At 43.0% G+C, this 21,691-nt stretch overlaps 1 protein-coding gene across 3 annotated transcripts in view; it reads right to left on the reverse strand.

The window, feature by feature from the left end:
• Nucleotides 1–21,454, reverse strand: part of me1 (malic enzyme 1, NADP(+)-dependent, cytosolic) — a 467,654-nt gene extending 446,200 nt beyond the window's left edge. Inside the window, exon 1 of one of the 3 annotated variants that reach the window (XM_059983100.1) lies at nt 21,219–21,454. In XM_059983100.1, the coding sequence (XP_059839083.1) occupies nt 21,219–21,332 (114 nt within the window). In that variant the 5' untranslated portion in view covers nt 21,333–21,454. Of the gene's footprint in view, nt 1–16,454; nt 16,597–17,000; nt 17,020–21,218 lie in introns of those variants that run through there. The other 2 variants (XM_059983103.1, XM_059983101.1) reach the window with 2 other exon arrangements.
• Between the last annotated feature and the right edge of the window lie 237 nt (nt 21,455–21,691).

Genomic DNA, 21,691 nt, shown 5'->3' on the forward strand with positions numbered 1-21,691 from the left:
GTTAGCGCACACTATCACAGGCCCAGCAACCCAGGTTCAATTCCCGCCACCGCCTGTAAGCTGTCTGTATGTTCTCCCTGTGAATGGTTTGAAATAGGAGCCAAAAAAAGTTGAATGAAGCAGGAGATTGCTAGATCTGGGAAAACTACAGTTATTTTTCCTCTCTGCAGAACCAAAATTAGATTTACAGACCCATTAAAGAATTAAGGAAGTCAAAATAGCATAGTTAATCATAACAGGTCCGGTGAGGAGAAGTAGTCAGCTGACTGGGTTTGAAAGAAAGTGAGCACCAGTTTCAGAAACAATTATTACCCTACAATCATCAAGCTTCTGTAGCAGTGTGGATAACTACACAAATCAGAACCAATTCTACAATCTATAGACTCCTTTTCAAGGACTCTACCACTCACGTTCTCAGTTTTATTTATTGTTTCATTTGCACAGCTTTTTTTGCAATTTTTTTGTCAGCCTTTGTTTAAATAAGTTCTATCGTATTTCTTAACTGACAGAAACCAAGTGCAGAGGAAAAGTACTCATGTAGAGACAATTTATAGGAAAGATATCAACAAAATAGAGAGTACAGAGAAGATTTACTAGAATGTTACCTGGGTTTCAGCACCTAAGTTACAGGGAAAGGTTGAACAAGTTAGGTCTTTATTCTTTGGAGCGTAGAAGGTTGAGGGGGGACTTGATAGAGGTATTTAAAATAATGAGGGGGATAGATCGAGTTGACGTGGATAGGCTTTTTCCATTGAGAGTAGGGGTGATTCAAACAACAGGAGGACATGATTTGAGAGTTAGAGGGCAAAAGTTTAAGGGTAACACAAGGGGGAAATCCTTTACTCAGAGTGGTAGCTGTGTGGAATGAGCTTCCAGTAGAAGTGATAGAGGCAGGTTCAGTATTGTCATTTAAAGTAAAATTGGATAGGTATATGGACAGGAAATGAATGGAGGGTTACGGGCTAAGTGCGGGCCAGTGGGACTAGGTGAGAGTAAGTGTTGGCACGGACTAGGAGGGCCGAGATGTCCTGTTTCTGTGCTGTAATTGTTATGTTAATTTATAATAATTGCAAAAGAAAATTGGCACAAGAAGTAATATTCTCAAAACTAGGACCCAGCGATAAGTGTTAATCAGGTATCCTTAAATAATACAAATTAACATGAAATCCCCCAGCCTATCAAAATAAACTCTAGAAGTTTAAACACAAAGCATCAGGAGACCATGTTACAAAGAATGGGTTGCTCGAGAAAAACAATCAATAATTCTTGTAAAACAATTTACCAATTCAGCTGCTCTGGAACCCTCAGACCCCAACGTTCTCCAGCGCCTGCACAGGCCCAAAGAATTCGTCACGTTTATTTTGCTGTGAATGAATCTCAGGGTGGTATATGGTGACATAAACACACTGACAATAAGTTGTATTTCCACTTAGTAAAGAACACACTCACACTCTCACACACACTCACTGCTGGAGGAACTCAGCAGGCCAGGCAGCATCTATGGAAAAGAGTTAGTCAAAGTTTCAGACCGAGACCCTGGAGATGGGGCAAAACTGCAGTCAGCAGGATTAGTTACAATGTAAACAGCAGACAAAAATCAAAGGGTGAATGCAGGACTGAAGGTGTTGTACCTGAATGCACACAGTATGACAGACAAGTCCCAACCAGCCAACACACTTTTTGTCCCACTTCCCTCCGGGAGAAGGTTCAGGAGCTTGAAGATACGTACGGCCAGATTTGGGAACAGCTTCTTTCCAACTGTGATAAGACTGCTGAACAGATCCTGACCCGGATCTGGGCCGTACCTTCCAAATATCCGGACCTGACTTGCACTCCCATACTTTCCCTTTTCTATTTTCTAATTATGATTTATAATTTAATTTTTTATTATATTTACTTTGATTTGTACTTCAGGGAGCGCGAAGCGCAGAAACAAATATCACTGTGATGATTATACGCTCTAGTATCAATTGTTTGGTGACAATAAAGTATTTGTATTGTATCAGGTAGATGAACTTGCAGCACAGTTACAGATTGGCAGGTATGTTGTTGTACACATCTCTGAATCATGGCTGAAAGATTATAGCTGGGAGCTCAATGTCCAAGATACACATTGTATCAAAAGGACAGGCAAGAAGGTAGAGGGGTGGCATTGCTGTTGGTAAAAATTTAAATCAAATCATTAGAAAGAGATAACATTGCGGTAGAAGGTGTTGATTCATTGTGGATAGAGCTAAGGAACTGCAAGGGTAAAAATACTCTGATGGGAGTTGTATTCAGACCCTCAAACAGTAGTAAGGATGTGGTCTACAAATTACAATGGGAGATAGAAAATGCATGCCAAAAGGGCAATGTGACAATACTCATGGGGGACCAGGTTGATGCTGGATTACAAGTGATCATAATATGATCATATTCACCTGAGATTTGAGAAAGAGAAGCTAAGGTCAGATGTATCAGTATTACAGTGGAGTAAAGGGAATTACAGAGGCATGAGAGAGGAGGTGGCCAGAATTGACTGGAAAAGAAAACTGGCAGGAATGATGGCAGAGCAGCAATGGCTGGAGTTTCAGGAAGCAATTCAGAAAGCACTGGATATATACATCCCAAAGCAGAAAAAGTATTCCGAAGGAAAGATGACATAACTACAGCTAACAGGAGAAGTCAATGCCAACATAAAGCCAAAGAGAGGGCATATAAAAGAACCCTGGGGGGAAAGAGATCATAATATGATTGAATTCACCTGAAGTTTGAGAAGAAGCCAAGGTCAGATGTATCAGTAATAATTTGGAGTAAAGGGAATTACAGGAGGCATGAGAAAGGAGTCGGCCAGAACTGATTGGAAAAGAACACAGGCAGGATGACAGCAGAATAGCAATGGCTGGAATATCTGGAAGTAATTTGGAAGGCACAGGATATATATAGAAGAGAAGGTAACAAGAGAAGTTAAAGCCAAAGACAGGGCATATAATAGAGCAAAAACCGGTTGGTAGTTAAGAGGATTGGGAAGCTTAAAAACCAACAGAAGCTAACTAAAAAAGTCATTAAGGAGATAAAGACAGAACACGAAAGTAAGCTAGCTGATAATGTTCAAAAGGATACATAAAGTGTAAAAGAGAGGCAAAGGTGGATATTGCATTGCTGGAAAACGATGCTGGGGAGGTGGAATGGGGGACAATGAAATAGCAGAAGAACTGAGTAAGTATTTGATATCAGTCTTCACGGTAGAAGACACTAGCAGTATGGTGGAAGTTCCAGGTTCAGGGGACATAAAATGTATGAAGTTGCCATTACTACGGAGAACGTTTTTGGGAAATTGAAAGTTAGATAATCACCCGGACCAGAAGGTGTATAAACCAGAGATGTGAAAGAGCTGGGTGAAGAGATTGTGGAGGCATAGGGAGAGAGGCAGAAGAAAAGAAACAATGGGCCAGTTAGTCTGACCATAGTGGTTGGGAAGATATTGAAATTGATTATTAAGGATGAGGTCTCAGAATACTTGGAAGCACATGATAAAATAGGCTGTAGTTGGCATTGTTTCCTCAAGGGTAAGAATTGTTTGGAATTCTTTGAAGTAGTAAGAAGCACGATAGACAATGGAGAATTGATGGATGTTGTGTACTTGAATTTACAGAAGGCCTTTGACAAGGTGCCACGCGTGAGGCTGCTTACAAGCTAGGAACCCATGATATTAGAGGAAGGATTGCAGCATGCATAAAGCAGTGGCTGACTGGCAGGTGGCAAAGAGTGGGAATAAAGGCTGGCTGGTTGGCTGGTGACTGGAGGTGTTCCACAGAGCAAGTGTGGTGACAGATTCATTATACGTTATATGCAAATGATCTGGATGATGGCTCTGCTGCAAAGTTTGCAGAAAATATGAAAATAGGTGGAGGGGCAGGTAATTTTGAGGAAGTAGAGAGGCTACAGAAGGACTTGCAGAATGGACAAAGAGATGGCAGATTGAATACAATGACGGGAAGTGTATGGTCGCACACTTTGGCAGAAGAAATGAAAGGGTTGACCATTTTATAAATGGAGAACATACAAAAACCTGAGGTGCAAAGGGAGTTTGGATTGAGGTACAGGATTCCCTAAAGATTAATTTGCAGGTGGAGTCTGTGGAGAGGAAGGCAAACATTATGTTAGCATTCATTTCAAGAGGACTAGAACATAAAAAACAAGGATGTCATGTCAAAAATTCATAAAGCACTGGTGAGGCCTCGTTTGGAGTATTGTGAGCAGGTTTGGGCTCCTTATCCAAGAACGGATGTGCTTAAATTGGAGAGTTCAAAGGAATTTTGCAAAAAATAATTCCAGGATTGAATAGCTTGCCATACAAAGAGCTTGTGATGGTTTGGGGCCTGTATTCACTAGAATTCAAAAGAATGAGAGGTGACCTCATTGAAACCTATAGAATGCTGAAAGGCCTTGATAAGGTGGATGTGGAAGGGACAATTTCTATGGGGGGAGAGTCCAAGACCTGAGGACACAGCCTCAGAATAGAGGAACATCCTTTTAGAACAGAGATGACAAGGCATTTCTTTAGCCAGAGACTGGTGAAACTGTGGAATTCTTTGCCACAGGCAGCTGTGGAGGCCAAGTTTGCTTGTAGGAAAATGGGGCTGAGGAGAAAACTGGATCAGCCATGATGAAATGGCTGAGCAGACTTGATTGGGCCAAATGGCCTAATTCAGCTCCTGAATCTTAAGGTCTTGGGATTCGAATTTCAATTAGAAATACTTAGAGATTGGAAAATTTGATACATTTAAAAATGTGTACAAACACATCTTTGACAACCCCTTCCCACCCCACCATCTAGCAGGAGGTGTCATAACATTAGGACAAGGACTGTTAGGATGGGAAACCTCTTCTTTCCCCAGTCTGAGACTACTCCCTGACACCACCCAGGTCTCATCACTTGAAGCAGCAGTAGCATTTTAGCATTATACTGTTTTCTACTTCACTTTTGTCATAAATACACCTTATTATCTGTTAATTTATTTGTGACAATATTACTTTGTGTTGTGTGTGAGTTATATCTACTGTGTTGTGCCCTTCGGTCCAGAGGAACTTTGGTTCATTTGACAGTATACACGCGTATGACTGAAAGGACAATATACTTGAGCATGCAAAACTTAGCACAATCTGGTGGGAAATACTTAACGACTATGCTCAACAGGACTAAGATCCTATTTGTTAGACCATATTTGTCTTTTGGTTTGCAAAACAAAAATGAGTTTTTGCAAGTTCAGAACAGTTTTCCAGCAGACTTTGCCAGCACTGTGCTAAAAACTAGAGAAGGGCACCGCTCTTCATACATTTAGTGTAGGCAAATCACACAAAATGCTAAGCATATACTCAAAAGTCTGAACTTGAAAAAAGCCACAAGCACAGTACTTCATGTTAGGAACTATGTTCATTTAAGAAACTAATGAGAAACTAAAACAAGTCCTGTGTTTTTAAAAATCAGAGTTCAGAAGTTTTTACAGCATATTGCTCATTTTATCCTCTGCATCTGTGATTGTTGCCAGCTACGTTGTGTGGTGTGGAAACAGGCTGCAAAGCCCTACAGCGCACAGTAAAGAAAAACACTGAGGGGATCGCCAGGGTCTCCCTCCCACTATTTGTGATGTTTACTGGGAGCCTTGTAAACAGAGTTGCAAAAAAAAAATTCAATATCCTTCTCCTTAGTATTCACTAAGGAGAAAGATATTGAATTATATTCACGAAGGAGAAGGATATTAAATTGTGTAAGGTAAGGGAAACAAGTAGGAAAGTTATGGAAACTATGACAATTAAAGAGGAGGAAGTATTGGCTCTTTTAAGGAATATAAAAGTGGATAAATCTCCGGCTCCTGACAGGATATTCCATAGGACCTTGAGGGAAATTAGTGTAGAAATAGCAGGGGCTCTGACAGAAGTATTTCAAATGTCATTAGAAACAGGGATGGTGCTGGAGGATTGGCATATTGCTCATGTGGTTCCATTGTTTAAAAAGGGTTCTAGGAGTAAACCTGGCAATTATAGGCCTGTCAGTTTGATGTCAGTGGTGGGTAAATTAATGGAAAGTATTCTTAGAGATGGTATATATAATTATCTGGATAGACAGGATTTGATTAGGAATAGTCAGCATGGATTTGTGCATGGAAGGTCATGTTTGGCAAATCTTATTGAATTTTTTGAAGAGGTTACGAGGAAAGTTGACGAGAGTAAAGCAGTGGGATGTTGTCTATATGGACTTCAGTAAGGCCTTTGACAAGGTTCCGCATGGAAGATTAGTTAGGAAGGTTCAATCGTTAGGTATTAATATTGAAGTAGTAAAATGGATTCAACAGTGGCTAGATGAGAGATGCCAGAGAGTAGTGGTGGATAACTGATTGTCAGGTTGGAGGCCGGTGACTAGTGGTGTGCCTCAGGGATCTGTACTGGGTCCAATGTTGTTTGTCATATACATTAATGATCTGGATGATGGGGTGGTAAATTGGATTAGTAAGTATGCAGATGATACTAAGGAAGGAGGTGTTGTGGATAATGAAGTAGGTTTTCAAAGCTTGCAGAGAGATTTAGGCCAGTTAGAAGAGTGGGCTGAACAATGGCAGATGGAGTTTAATGCTGATAAGTGTGAGGTGCTACATTTTGGTAGGAATAATCCAAATAGGACATACATGGTAAATGGTAGGGCATTGAAGAATGCAGTAGAACAGAGTGATCTAGGAAGAATGGTGCATAGTTCCCTGAAGGTGGAATCTCATGTGGATAGGGTGGTGAAGAAAGCTTTTGGTATGCTGGCCTTTATAAATCAGAGCATTGAGTATAGGAGTTGGGATGTAATGTTAAAATTGTACAGGACATTGGTAAGGCCGAATTAGCCTTGTGAATTGTGAAGAGTTCTGGTCTCCGAATTATAGGAAAGATATCAACAAAACAGAGAGAGTACAGAGAAGATTTACGAGAATGTGACCTGGGTTTCAGCACCCAAGTAAAGGAAAGGTTGAACAAGTTAGGTCTTTATTCTTTGGAGCGTAGAAGGTTGAGGGGGGACTTGATAGAGGTATTTAAAATAATGAGGGAGATAGATCGAGTTGGCGTGGATAGGCTTTTTCCATTGAGAGTAGGGGTGATTCAAACAAGAGGAGGACATGATTTGAGAGTTAGGGGGCAAAAGTTTAAGGGTAACACGAGGGGGTATTTCTTTACTCAGAGAGTGGTAACTGTGTGGAATGAGCTTCCAGTAGAAGTGGTAGAGGCAGGTTCGGTATTGTCATTTAAAGTAAAATTGAATAGGTATATGGATAGGAAAGGAATGGAGGCTTATGGGCTGAGTGCGGGCCAGTGGGACTAGGTGAGTGTAAGCGTCGGCACGGACTAGAAGGGCCAAGATGGCCTGTTTCCATGCTGTAATTGTTATATGGTTATATGGTTAAAAAAAAATTGCTTCCACCCATCCCACAATCTCTTTGACCTCACTACCATCAGGTAGGAGGTACAGGAGCATCAGGACTAGGGCTAGCAGACTGGGTAACAGCCTCTTCCCTCAGGCAGCGAGACAAATAGATATCCTGTCATCGCCCAGGCCTCAACACTAGGACAGAGTGCTGTCTGCCTGTGTGCGCACGCTTCACATGTATTTTTAAGTTATAGTTTATGAAATTATTTATGGTAATATTTTGTTTTATGTGCTGTGTGATGTACAACATGTTCTGTGGGTGCACCGTGGTCAAGAGTGTTTTCTCATTTGCTCAAAGTACAGGCAGATGATAATAAACATGAACTTGAAGTGCAGATTACAGCAAGTTACAAACTCGGGACTGTATTCCACATAAAGCAACATCCAACTGGAACAGACCACTCTATACCCAGCAAGCTGGTATACACAGTTCAAATTCATTCAGTACCAAATCAGTGTAATACAGTCGGCCCTACTCATCCATGGATTCCGCATGCACGGATTCAACCAACTGCGGATCGGGAAACCCCGGAAGTTCTCTCTCTAGCACTCGTTGTTTGAGCATGTACAGACAGACTATTTTTTCTTGTCATTATTCCCTAAACAATACAGTATAACTACAAACCCCATTTCCAGAAAAGTTGGGATATTTTCCAAAATGCAATAAAAACAAAAATCTGTGATATGTTAATTCACGTGAACCCTTTTTTAACTGACAAAAGTACAAAGATTTTCAATAGCTTACTGACCAACTTAATTGTATTTTGTAAATATACACAAATTTAGAATTTGATGGCTGCAACACACTCAACAAAAGTTGGGACAGAGGCAGGTTTACCATTGTGTTACATCACCTTTCCTTTCAATAACACTTTTTAATCGTTTTGGAACTGAGGATACTAATTGTAGTAGATTTGCAATTGGAAATTTTGCCCATTCTTCCTTGATATAAGACTTCAGCTGCTCAACAGTCTGTGATCTCCGTTGTCTGATTCTCCTCTTCATGATGCGCCATACATTTTCTATAGGAGATAGATCTGGACTGGCAGCAGGCCAGTCAAGCGCACACACTCTGTGTCTACAAAGCCACGCTGTTGTAGCCCGTGCAGAATGTGGTCTGGCATTGGCATGGACGTCCCAGGAAGAGATGTCGCCTTGATGGCAACTTACGTCTCTCTAAAATCCTAATATACGCCTCAGAGTCAATGGTACCTTCACATACATGCAACTCACCCATGCCATGGGCACTGATGCACCCCCCTACCATCACAGATGCTGGCTTTTGCACCTTTCACTGATAACAATCAGGATGGTCATTTTCATCTTTGGCACAGAGAACTCGACGCCCGTTTTTTCCGAAAACTAGCTGAAATGTGGACTCATCTGACCACAGCACACGGTTCCACAGTCTTTCGGTCCATCTGAGATGAGCTCGGGCCCAGAGAACTCGCCGGCGTTTCTGCATAGAGTTGATGTATGGCTTCCTCCTTGCGTAATACAGTTTCAAGTTGCATTTTTGGATGCAGCAACAGACTGTGTTAAGTGACAATGGTTTTCCGAAGTACGCCCGAACCCAGGTGGCTATAATTGTCACAGTAGCATGACGGTTTCTTACACAGTGCCGCCTGACGGCTCAAAGATCACATGCATTCAACAGTGGTTTCCAACCTTGTCCTTTACACACTGAGATGTCTCTGAATTCTCTGAATCTTTTCACAATAGATGTAGATGTTGAAAGACCTAAATTCTCTGCAATCTTGCATTGAGAAATGTTCCTTTTGAACTGACTAACAATTCTCTCATGAAATTTGGCACAAAGGGGTGAGCCACGACCCATCCTTGCTTGCAAAGACTGAGCCTTTGATGGACACTACTTTTATACCCAGTCATGATACCTCACCTGCTACCAATTAGCCTGCTTAATGTGGAGTCTTCCAAACCGGTGTTACTTGAATATTCTGTGCACTTTTCAATCTTATTTTAATTCCGTCCCAACTTTTGTTGAGTGTGTTGCAGCCATCAAATTCTAATTTTGTGTATATTTACAAAATACAATTAAGTTGGTCAGTAAACTATTGAAAATCTTTTCTTTGTACTTTTGTCAGTTAAATAAGGGTTCACGTGAATTAATATATCACAGATTTTTGTTTTTAATTGCATTTTGGAAAATATCCCAACTTTTCTGGAAATGGGGTTTATATTTACATAGGACTTAAGTTGTATTAGGTATTATAAATAATCTAGAAATGACTTAAAAGTACAGACAGTCCCCGGGTTATGAACAAGTTCCGTTCCTGAGTCCGTCTTTAAGTCGGATTTGAAGTCGGAATAGGTACATCCAGTATTATTTAGTGTCAGTTAGTCAAACGTTTTTCTTAGTATATAGTATATATTTTACCTTTCTATGCATATAAAACCCTTAAGAAACATACATATTTCAATAATTAAACCACTGCGTTGCCTAGTTATAATTGTAGCTTTCATCGGGGCAGGGCCTTTCACATGCTCCATTAAAATTGTTCCAATCATTGACCGACTGTAGCCTAACGCTTTTCCAATGACCGATGGCGTTTCACCTCTTTCCAATCGCTTTATTACTTCCACCTTATTTTCCAATCGTGATTACTTTCATGAACAGAAACACTGCGGATTCAGAGCTGCACCGCCGGGTCCTAATGTCCACCGCACGGAGATATGTTAAGTCCGGGGCTCTGCTGGGTCCTAAAGACCACCGCACTGAGTCAGGTTAAATAAGGGACTTGAGCATCCGCGTTTTTTGGTATCCGCGGGGGGGGGGTCTCGGAACCAATCCCCTGTGGATAAGGAGGGCCGACTGTACTTCCAGTGTCGAAGTAGATGGCACTTCCTTTTTGAAATCCCTTAGGTCCTTACAGTTGGAATGATGCCCCCCCCCCCTCACCTACCCACTCCCCAACTCACAGACACACTCTCATCTTGTACTGGTCACTTTTCATCTTTGCTGCCATTTCACACATTCACACTACTACTGCTTGTTTTATTGTCAGAGCGAATCAGAATCAGGTCGAATACCTCGGGCATATGTCGAGAAACTTGCTTTGCGGCAGCAGTATGTTGATACATGCCACTCGGACACATGCTGATTATTTTTGTGACTGTATGCGTGAGACTGAATGTAGTGTGCTTTACAACTTGGACCCGCAGGAACGATGGTTCGTTTTGCAGCACGTGTGTGTGTGTGCCTGTTTGAATAACAATAAACTTGAACTTTGGTAAACTCAACTACAGGCCCAAAACTCATCAACACATTTAGGACTGAGGGTGTTTCATGCAATGTAGATACCAGGGTGTTTCCTCTGCTGGCGAAGCCCAAATGGAGGAGAAAATACAAGCAGCGTCAAACAGTTAAAACCAAACTGAAGTCCAATTTCCACCCTTGAAGGCAGTAAACCTTTCAGATTCCCCACCTCACAGAACCGTGCGTGGGTCCTCTACCATTAAGTGTACTCAAGGCACGGATAGATTTATTTTTGGATTTGGGAAGGGAGTAGATTCAGATTTAACCCATGTACGTTGAAACATGCCTTAACAACCAACACTGAAGGATATGCGTGGGGGGGGGGGGCCATAGGTATCACCACACGTTCCAGCCCCACCAGAACAGTCCCACGATGCTCGGCTGAACAAAGTTCAAAGTTATGTCAAAGTACGTATATGTCACCATACACAACCCTGAAATTCAGCTTCTTGCAGGCATCTACAGCTGTCAAAGTTTGAGATGACCTACCAAACCTTCACCAACTTCTAAGGAAGTAGAGGTGCTGCCATGCTTTCTTCATAACGGCTCTTGCACGCCAGACCCAGCACAGGTCCTCTGAAATGTTAACACTGAGGAATTAAAAGTTGCTGAACCTCTCCACCTCCGATCCCCCAACGAGGACTGGCTCCTCCTCCTGAAGTCAATCATCAGCTCCTTGATCTTGCTGCCAATGAGTGAGAGGTTGCTGTGGCACCACCCAATCCCATTTTCAATCTCCCTCCGATAAGCTGATTCATCAACACCTTTGGTTCCGGTGTCGCCAGCAAAATTTAATAGGCATTGGAGCTGGGACTAGCCAGTCATAAATACAAAGCAACACAACACAGAGCTCAACAAAACAGTACAGAATGAGCAACAGATCAGCAAGCCCCTTTCATCCCTCCCTCCCTCCCATACACACAGTCCTTCTAATCCCAGGACAGCCCTTTGTCAGCCTCCAGCGGACTCAACTTGAAAGAAAATTCCAAACAGGAATATGAAGCTTGAGACTAGACACCAGATCTTGCTGCGTGATGAACAAGCTCTTTCAAGTATTTGGAGGTTGAGCACTATACTCAGTGACCACTTTATTAGTTACCTCCTGTACCTAATAAAGTTGTCTCTTAGTGTACTGTATGTACATGGCCCTCGGCTGCTGTAGCCCACCCGCTTCAAGCTTCAATGTGTTGTGCATTCTGCACACCATTGTTGTAACATGTGGTTATTTGACTTACTGTCACCCTCCTGTCAGCTTGAACCAGACTGGCCATTCTCCTCTAACCCCTCTCATTAACAACAGACTTTTGCCCACAGAATTGCCACTCACTTGACTTTTTCCAAGTTTCTTGCAGCATTCCCTGTAAACTCTGGAGCATGGAGTGTGCGAAGATCCTAGAAAATCAGCAGTTTTTATGATAGTTAAACCACTGCGTCGGGCACCAACAATCATACCACGGTCAAAGTCACTTAGATCACATTTCTTCCCCATTCTGATGTTTGATCTGAACAATAACTGAACCTCTCGACTATGTCTGCATGCTTTTATGCACTGAGTTGCTGCCACATGATTGGCTGATGAGCTATTTACATTAATGAGCATGTATACCTAATAAAATGGCTGCTGAGTGTAGATACAAGATCACGTCAAAAAGTATATTTCCCCCCCCCCATATTGACTAGAAGGTGAAGCCTTCCCAAAGGCTACCAATTCAATATAACTTTATTTCTTACATCCTTCACATACATGAATAAAAATCTTTACATTACTTCTCCGACTAAATGCACAGTGTGCAATTTACAGTAATTTGTAATACATAATATATACAACAGGACTGTCAATATAGCATAGAACTACAATTGTATCAGCATGAATTAATCAGTCTGATGGCCTGGTTGAAGAAGCTGTCCCGGAGCCTGTTGGTCCTGGCTTTTATGCTGCTGTACCGTTTCCCAGATGGTAGCAGCTGGAATGGTTCGTTGTTGGGGTGACTTGGTCCCCAATGATCCTTTGGGCCCTTTTTACACACCCATCTTTGTAAATGTCCTGAATAGTGGGAAGTTCACATCTACAGATGCGCTGGGCTGTCCGCACCACTCTCTGCAGAGTCCTGCGATTGAGGGAAGTACAGTTCCCATACCAGGCAGTGACGCAGCCAGTCAGGATGCTCTCAATTGTGCCCCTGTAGAAAGTTCTTTAGGATTTGATGAGTCATGCCAAACTCCTTCAACTGACTGAGGTGAAAGAAGTGCTGCTGTGCTTCCCTCCCCCCCCCCCACCACAGATCACATGAGATCCTCAGTGATGCTTATACTGAGGAACTTAAAGCTGTTCGCCCCCTCATAACCCAGATCCATTAATGTCAATAGCGGTTAGCCTGTCTCCATTCCCCCTGTATTCCACAAGCAGCTCCTTTGTTTTTGCTATATCGTGAAAAGCGCTCAAATTCCCCAAAGACCAATCTTCTGAAACATCAAACAAATACTGGAATTGAAGACCACGTTCCATTACATCTCAAAGATCAAGGAATTCATTTTTGATCTCTGATTGATAATGAAAGAAAGCACTCTTACTAGCAAAATTATCCAGAGATAAATGGAGAGAGCCACATAAAGAGAAGAGTTTGTGTGGGTCAAAATGCACTATCTTTCGGGAACTGGTGTCTTAACTATGCCTAAAAGGATTAGGATACATTTGTCATTTGATGTCCAGCGATCTGCAGCTTGGGGCTAGATTGGCTTTATTCTATTGCTAATGCTTCAAGATTGTTTAATGTCATTTCCAGTACATACATGTAAGCGGAGAATGAAATAATTGTTACTCCAGATCCAGTGTAGCATATTAAAATATGCACTAAAAATAAAGATCACAATAACCACAATAAATACAAAGTACTCAGTTCAGGAGATGGGATGTCAGGTTTATGTTGTACAAGACAAGGGTGAGACCCAGCTCGGTGTATTTTGTGCCAGTGTGGTCACCTCCTACAGGAAAGATACAACTAAGACTGGAAGAGTAGAAACAGATCTGCAAGGATGCTACCAGGTCTGGAGGACCTGAGTTCCAAGGAAAGATTGACTAGGTTAGGACTTTATTCCTTGGAATGTAGAAGACAGGAGATTTGATAGAGGTATACAAAATTATGAGGGTGAAAGCAAGTTGGCTTTTTCCACTGAGGTCGGATGGGATGAAAAGTAGTAGTCATGGGTTAAGAGCGGAAGGTGAAAAGTTTTAAGGGGAACATGAGGGGAAACAACTTCAGTCAGAGGGGCAAGAGAACGTGGAATGAGCTGCCAGAACATGTGGTGCATGCGAGCTTGATGTCAACGTTTGAGAAGTTTGGGTAGATACAGTAATGGTAGGGGTATGGAGGGCTATGGTCCCAGTACAGGTCGATGGGAGTAGGCAGTTTAAATGGCTTCAGCACAGACTAGATGGGCTGAAGGGCCTATTTCTGTGCTGTACTTTTCTATGCCTCTATAAGTACACAAGGTAGATTGACTGAATGATCATAAAGTGAAGCGAGGTACAGGGGAATCTGTACACAAGGTGGCTCTGACAGCGAATGGTAAAGTGGTGGAGGTGTTGCCAACAGCAGCCATACTGCTTGGGAACAATAACTGTTTTGAGTCTGAGTGGATGGATGCTACGGAGCCTCCTCCCTGATGGGACTGGGACAGACAGTCCATGAGCAAATGCTGGACCAGGTCAGATTCTCAGGCAGTGAATGTCAGACAGCCTCTTGGGAAAACTGGCTGAAGGAATACTCAATGGAGAAATGCTTTTAGCTGTTTTGGGAAGACTTTTAATCTTATTGGCAAGGGAGCAAAGGAACAGAAATTACAAGCTGTGATTCAGAAACCAAGTGAAATACTTATATGTACACCCTCATGAAATACTTAAATATACATACGGTGTCTAGGGCCAGAGGGCACAGCCTGTCTGATTAGAATAGATAAGGAGGAATTTATTTAGCCAGAGGGTGGTGAATCTGTGGAATTCATTGCCACAGATGGCTGTGGAAGCCAAGGCACTGCATGTACTTAAAGCAGAGATTGATAGGTTCTTGATTAGTCAGTGTATCAAAGGTTACGGGAAAAGCAGGGGGACGGGGTAGAGAGAGGTAATAGACCAGCCTTGCTGGAATGGCAGAGCAGACTTGATGGGCCGAACGGCCTAATTCCACTACACGCGGAAAAAGATCTCGAGAGTTCACAGAGAACGGTGCGAGAAAGAGAACAAAAAACATCCGGTGAGCAGCAGCTCTGTGGGCGAGAAAGGTCAGAGGAGAATGGCCAGTGGTCCAAGCTGACCGGAGGAGAAAGCAACTCAAATAACCACACGTCACAACAGTAGTGTGTAGAAGAGCATCTCTGAAAACACAACACGCAGATCCGTGAAGTGGACGGGCTACAGCCGCAGAAGTCTGCAAACATACACTCAGTCGCTACTTTATTAGGTGCAGAAGGGATTTAAAAAGTATACCCGGCGGCCACTTTATTATGTCTTTCCCTGTACTGCAGCTGCAAAACAACACATTTCACCACATATACCGGTGATGATAAACCCGATTCTGAACCACATCGATGCATCCTGAAAGGAATGTGAAATACGTCTAAATGAAAGACTTCCTCCTCCCTCCTTCACATTTGTGCCTTTTCCATGCATCCAACCATGCGAAAGCTCTGAAAAGGAACAGGAAAGGGGAGGGAAGGGGGGAGAATCATGGCATGAAAGGCATTTGTGACACCTGTCTTTCCTAAAATGCTTACAGCTTCAAGGAAGGATTAACACAATAACATTTCACATGCTCTGTGATCGTAAAGAACTGATCAAGTGGTTAAAAAGAACTTTGTGGCTGTGCCAAAGTAATAAATCAAACTGGGGAACAGAAGCCATCAGAATTAGTCCAAGTGATAGTCGTGTGGTGAAGGAAGTGTGTGAGGATGAATTATTAGCAAAACAGGGGCAGGTCAAAGCCTAATGTTAGGCAAGCTTTGGAGTGGTGGTGTCAACTACCAGGGTCTGATGGTCTTTTGAATCCGTTACAGGAAAGGTGGTAAATTGACAGAGTCTAGAATTTGTGCGAACCTCCCAAAAAACTAGCCAAAGGGGCTGCCTATTAACAGGGAACAGAGCACATCGCTACACAAAGGTGGGAACTTCGTGCTCCTCTCCCAAGGAGGAATGGGACAGGGTGTTAAAATAAACTGGATTCAGCAGGACTGCAGTCAACGAGTTCACACTGGAGCAATTTCAAAATTCTGAAAGGCTTTCATTTGAAGAGCAGACTTCCAGGGAAGAATGGCAGCTTAGCGTAACGTTTTACGATGTCAGAGTTCAATTCCCGCCACTGTCCATCAGGAGTTTGCACATTCACCCTTTGACTGCCTGGGCTTCCTTTGCATGCTCCGACATTCCAAGAAGACTATGGGTTAGGGTGAGTAAGCTGCAGGCATCCAATAGTTCCACTTAATATTCGAGAAACATATACAATATACATCCTGAAATTCTTGTTCTTCACAGACAACCACAAAAACATAAGTGCCCTGAGGAATTAAACGGTTAAAACATTAGAACCCAAACCCCCCCTACTCCCCCTCCCACACAAGCAGCAAAGCCCTTCCCCCACTCCTTTCTGCAGAAAAACAAGCATCAGCACCCTCCATCCACCAAACAAGCCCCCCCAATAAAGACCATGATCTGCAGTACAACAAAAACCAATTGCTCACCCAACAACTCGACATACCACGGGCGCTCTGCCTAACAAAGGGGGGGAAAAGGGGCATCCCCTTTCACAGCCAGAGCGGAGACAGGACAACACAACTTGCTGACTTATGGTGTTTATGTCATTCTGTGTTGGTGCTGGAAACATTGCAGGTAGCCTCCAGCATATCATCAGGCAGTGTAGGGCATTAACGCAAACAATGCATTTCACTGCATGCTTCGGTGTACATGTGACAAATTAAGCTAATCATTTTCAGTTCCATCAACAAGGTACAAAGAAATCTGAATTCATTTTCTGCTGATCTTTAGTAACTCCACTGCTCCTGGAGTTCATATTTGAATCTAACTGCTCCATTAACATGCGAAGTTACTGTCAAAGTACATACAGTACCTGGAGATTCATTTTCCTGCGGGCATTCACAGTAAATACAAAGAAACACAACAGAATCAGTAAAAAGCCACGCACAGCAAGACAACCAACGTGCAACAGACAACAAGCTGCAAATACAAACAGAAAAGCAAGACCATAATGAATAATATTGAGAACTTGCATTGTAGAGTCCTTGAGAGAGAGTGCATAAGTCATGGAATCAGCTCAGAGTTTGGGTGAGTGAAGTTATCCACACTGGTTCAGGAGCCTGATGTTCGAGGGGCAGTAATTGCAAAAAAAAATAAACAAAGAAATAAATAGCCACAAGTTGAGCTGCCGCCTTAATTGTTTTCCGTGGTTGGGAACAAGTACCAGCCAGAACAGGATCACACTCCCAAGTCAGACACACAACTACACAAATCGATGCCCGATAAGCATGCTCCTGGGTACGTGGAGGAGAGGAAATTGTAGGGTTATGCGTTGAATGCAGGCAACTGAGACTAGCAGAGAGGACGCTGTGGTCAGCATAGACCAGTTGGGCTGAAGGGCCCGTTTCTGTGCTGTATCACTCGACGACTCATTGCGGAGTCACCGATAATTGGCAGATCAAATGCAGATGTTTCTAAGTCATACTAAAACAAGTCTCAAAGACAAACACATTACATTAGAAAATAAAAATTTAAATTCTATGGAGTATATTCAGTACATAAAGCCTATACTGTTAAGTAGTGTTCTACAGCCCACAAGGTTGTGCTGACCTTTAAACTTAATCCAAGACCAATCTAACCCTTCCTTCCCACTTATCCCTCCCTTTTCCTTTCATCCATTTGTCTGTCTACAAGTTTCTTAAACGTCCCCAATGTATCCGACTCTGCTTCCCCTGACAGTGCCTTGCACACACCCACCACTCCGTATAAAAGAAACTACCTACGCTTTCCTCCAATCACATAAAATTCCGCACTGGGAACGATCAGTGAAATGCTGTTCAAGAATGAAATTGAAACAAAGTTTCATTCCACTAAGTTTTTGCAAGCTAAAGAACCCACTTCTTTCAGCAATATTGATGAAACACATCCTATATAATCTACACATAGTAAGAATCTTTGCAAACTTGAAATCATTGCCATCACAGAACAGATTGATGGCCGAAGTACAAGCTGTTGACAACAATTTATTAACCTAGCTCTTGAAATAATTGGCATTTGAAATGAAATAATCCAAAAGATATGTTTCATGCTTTATGCACAAAAACAAATATATAGCATCTGGTCTTCCAAACTGAAGGTCGATATTTTTTAAATATCCCACAAAAGTTGAGATTTCCCAGTAACCACTCAATTTGACTTCCCATTCCGACATGCCAATCCTCGACTGTCACGATGAGGCCACACTCAGGTTGGAGGAGCAACTCCTCATATTCCATCTGGGTAGCCTCCAACCTAACACCATGAATATAGATACCTCTACCATCCGGTGAATACTCTTCCTCCTCCACAGCTGCCTGTGGCAACAAATTCCACAGATTCAACACTCTCTGGCTGAAGAAATTGCTCATCTCCATTCTAAAAGGCCACCCCTCTATTCTGAAACTATGTCTGTCCTCTGGTCATAGACTCTCCCAGCACAGGAAACATCCTCTCCACATCCACTCTATGGAGGCCTTTCACCATCCAATAGGTTTCAATGAGGTCACCCCTCGCTCTTCTGAACTCTAGTGAATACAAGGCCCAGAGCCATCAAATGCTCTTCATATGACAAGCCATTCAGTCCTGGAATCATCTTCGTGACTTCCTTTGAATGTGGGGCGATACTTGCAAGCTGCTCCCAGCACAACCTTAGGTTGTGAAAACTTGGTGGGCATGCCCTGTTGCCACTGGAAGCACTCCCTTGGGTCATGTCTTGATGTACATGTGATCAATAAATGAATTGGAACCTGATTGTTGATTGCTGGAGGCATGTCTGGACTCTAAGACCCACACTACCAGAGGCACAGGCTTGGACAAGGATGCTAGATGCACAAGGCATGAGTTTTGATGCAACACTCATTCCCTAAACTGTGAGGTGTAAGAGGGTACAAGGAGAATTGAACATACAGTACTATGGTGAGGGAGATGATGGAAGGGCAAATATTGGCCGTCTCTTTCAAGGAGTCCATGGTATCAGCAGAATTAAACTATTCCCTTTAATGTTGCAGGGAGGGAAAAAAAAAATCAGAAGTTGTTCAAATTTTGTTTTACTAGTATCTGCAGACATTCCAAGAGAAAAGAGTTAAAGCAGTTTCTTAAACAAGATGAACACACTGGATAACTTTCAGTGAAATCAAATTAAAGAGCCTCCAACCTGATGGCATGGACATTGATCTCTCCTTCAGGTAATTTTTTTCCCCCTTTACCCCTCCCTCTTCTTCAGATGTCCACTCTGGCCCCTTATCTCTCCTCCTCCCTTCTCCACCATCTCCCTCTGGTGCTCCTTTTCCTTCCCTTTCACCCATGGTCCATTCTGCTCAATCAGATTCCTTCTTCTCCAGCACTTTGCCTTTTCCTATCACTTCCCAGCTTTTCACTTCATTCCCCCCCCTTCCCCATTCACCTGGCTCCAACTAACACCCTTGTACTTTCCCTCTCCCCACCTTCTTATTCTGGCACGTTCCCCTTCCTTTGCAGTCCTGATAAAGGGTCTCAGCCAATCTCATCCATTTCCAGATACGTTGCTAGACCTCCAGCATTTTAATGGATTTGCAGCACCTGCAGAATCTATTGCGTTTGTTAAAAAGTTACAGGTGCTGGAAATCTGGGGAAAGGGGGCGGGGGCGAGTGGAAATCAGAAGATGCAAGAAACTCTCAGCAGGTCAGGCTGCATCTGTGGGAAGTGAAACAGTCAACGTTTCAGGTCAAAGACCTTATATTCAGACTCCTTGACTGTACACATTTAGGAAACTTCCCAACACGAGCGAATACAGGATCCCTGCCCAGTTCCAAAGGAACGCTCAGCAATTTAAGTTAAAGATTAAAAATCCAAAGCCCTTGGGATAGATCTTACTTTCAAAGTTTTGACTGCAGGAAATGGAATGGATTTCCCATTTAGATATTTAATTTAATTTAATTCACTCCTTGAGCACACTATCAACCTGTGCAAGCAAGCTATCTTGTATTTATTTTGGGTGTTTTTTTTAAACTAGTGTTCCTTATCTTACTGTGTTGTTTCTTGTACTGCATTATATCTGGAGTAACAATCATTTCATCCTACTTGGTATTTTATTATTGTTGTTGGCCTTTTTGTACTGGCAGAGTTCATTATCTTTCTGCACATTGATTGTTTGTCCTGTTGGGCACAGTCTTTCCTGGATTCCATTGTGTTTCTCAGATTTACTGTGAATGCCCCGCAAGAAAACAAACTACAGGGCACATGAAATGTGATAATAAGTCTACTTTGAATCCTTTACACTTCTGTACTGGAAAAGGCATAATCTTGAATCTAATGGGTGTGTAACATTTTTAAAAATGCAATTAAAACTGCAGACTGGCAATGCAACTATGAAATGATCTCAGACCATACCCGGGTTTATCTTCTCGCCCCTAAATATATGGCGATCACAGTGACTGACAAATCATTTTATAAGACATACAATTAGGCCATTCAGCCCACCCAGTCAGCTCTGCTATTCCATCAAGGCTGATTTATTATCTCTCTGCACCATTCTTCTGCCTTCTCGTAGTAACCTTTGACACCCTGACTAATGAAGAACCTACCAACCGCTTTAAATATACTCAATGAATTGCCTTCCTTTTTAACAGTGAATTTCACAGATTCACCGCTCTCTGGCTAAAGAAATTCTTCCTCATCTCTGTTCTAAAGCTGGAAACATAACGTACCCAGACAGCATTAAGTGAATTTGCCACGGGACTTGGAATTCGGAACATTTGCAAAGCCGCAACCAACGCCTAAACCCTGGGAGTGGGCGCTGCCTCGCTGGGGAACACGCGAAGCCGCCGCTGATTTTATATTGCCTTTGCAGTCTGCTTCTTCTTGACTGGGGAGGTGAAAGGTCGAGTGTTTCTGGCCGTAAACATCCCTCCCCAGCTTTGCGGAGGCATCGTCTCTGACCGCGCACAACTCGGGAGCCGCGCTCACATTACCGGGAGCGAGGTTAATCTACGCCCGACCGTGAGGCAGCCTCCTTCGCCGCTAGGATGAGGTGGAAATCACAACAGGGAAATGTGCAGCGAGCAGCCCAGCCCACGGGAGACAAGCCTGAACCAATTGCTTTGGCAAACCACAGGCCTTTTCCATTTAGGGACACAGCGCAGACACCTGACAACCCAGGCACCTTGCCCCGATGCAGCGCCGCCGAACCGGCTCCCCGGAACTGCCCGCCCCCCGCCCCGTGCCTGACTTTTACCTTGTTGAGATGCGGGTTCCTGGTAATGTCATACCCCCTCCTCCTGGTGTACACCAAAGTTTTGGGGTCGTTCTTGGCCCTCTGCAGTTCCCAGCTGGGCACTTCTTCGCCCATTGTAATATTCCTTCTTTTATCAAAAGGCTCCGATGGAAAATTGAAATCGGCCACAAGAACCTTGAGCCAGTGACGAGTCAAGTCACACTTCTCGGGGCCTATTACAACACCGCCACTTCAGTACCTATAAATAGCTGCTGCCTCTCTCTCATTGGAAAGGGAGATAAACGCTGTGCCAGTCCTGACCTGTCATGACCTTTGTTACAACTTAGTCAATTCGGCGCTGGGTGATGAGCGGTACCATTCCCCCGGCTAATGGCAGGGCTTTGCCATCCCACCGATTGAAGATTCAAAACTTTTTAACGTCCCAAGTGGAAAGGAGAACGGGATAATTAAACACAAGAGGTTCTGCAGATGCT

This window comes from Hypanus sabinus, chromosome 10, assembly GCF_030144855.1.
Source record: "Hypanus sabinus isolate sHypSab1 chromosome 10, sHypSab1.hap1, whole genome shotgun sequence".
In the NCBI taxonomy this organism is placed as follows: Eukaryota; Metazoa; Chordata; class Chondrichthyes; order Myliobatiformes; family Dasyatidae; genus Hypanus; species Hypanus sabinus.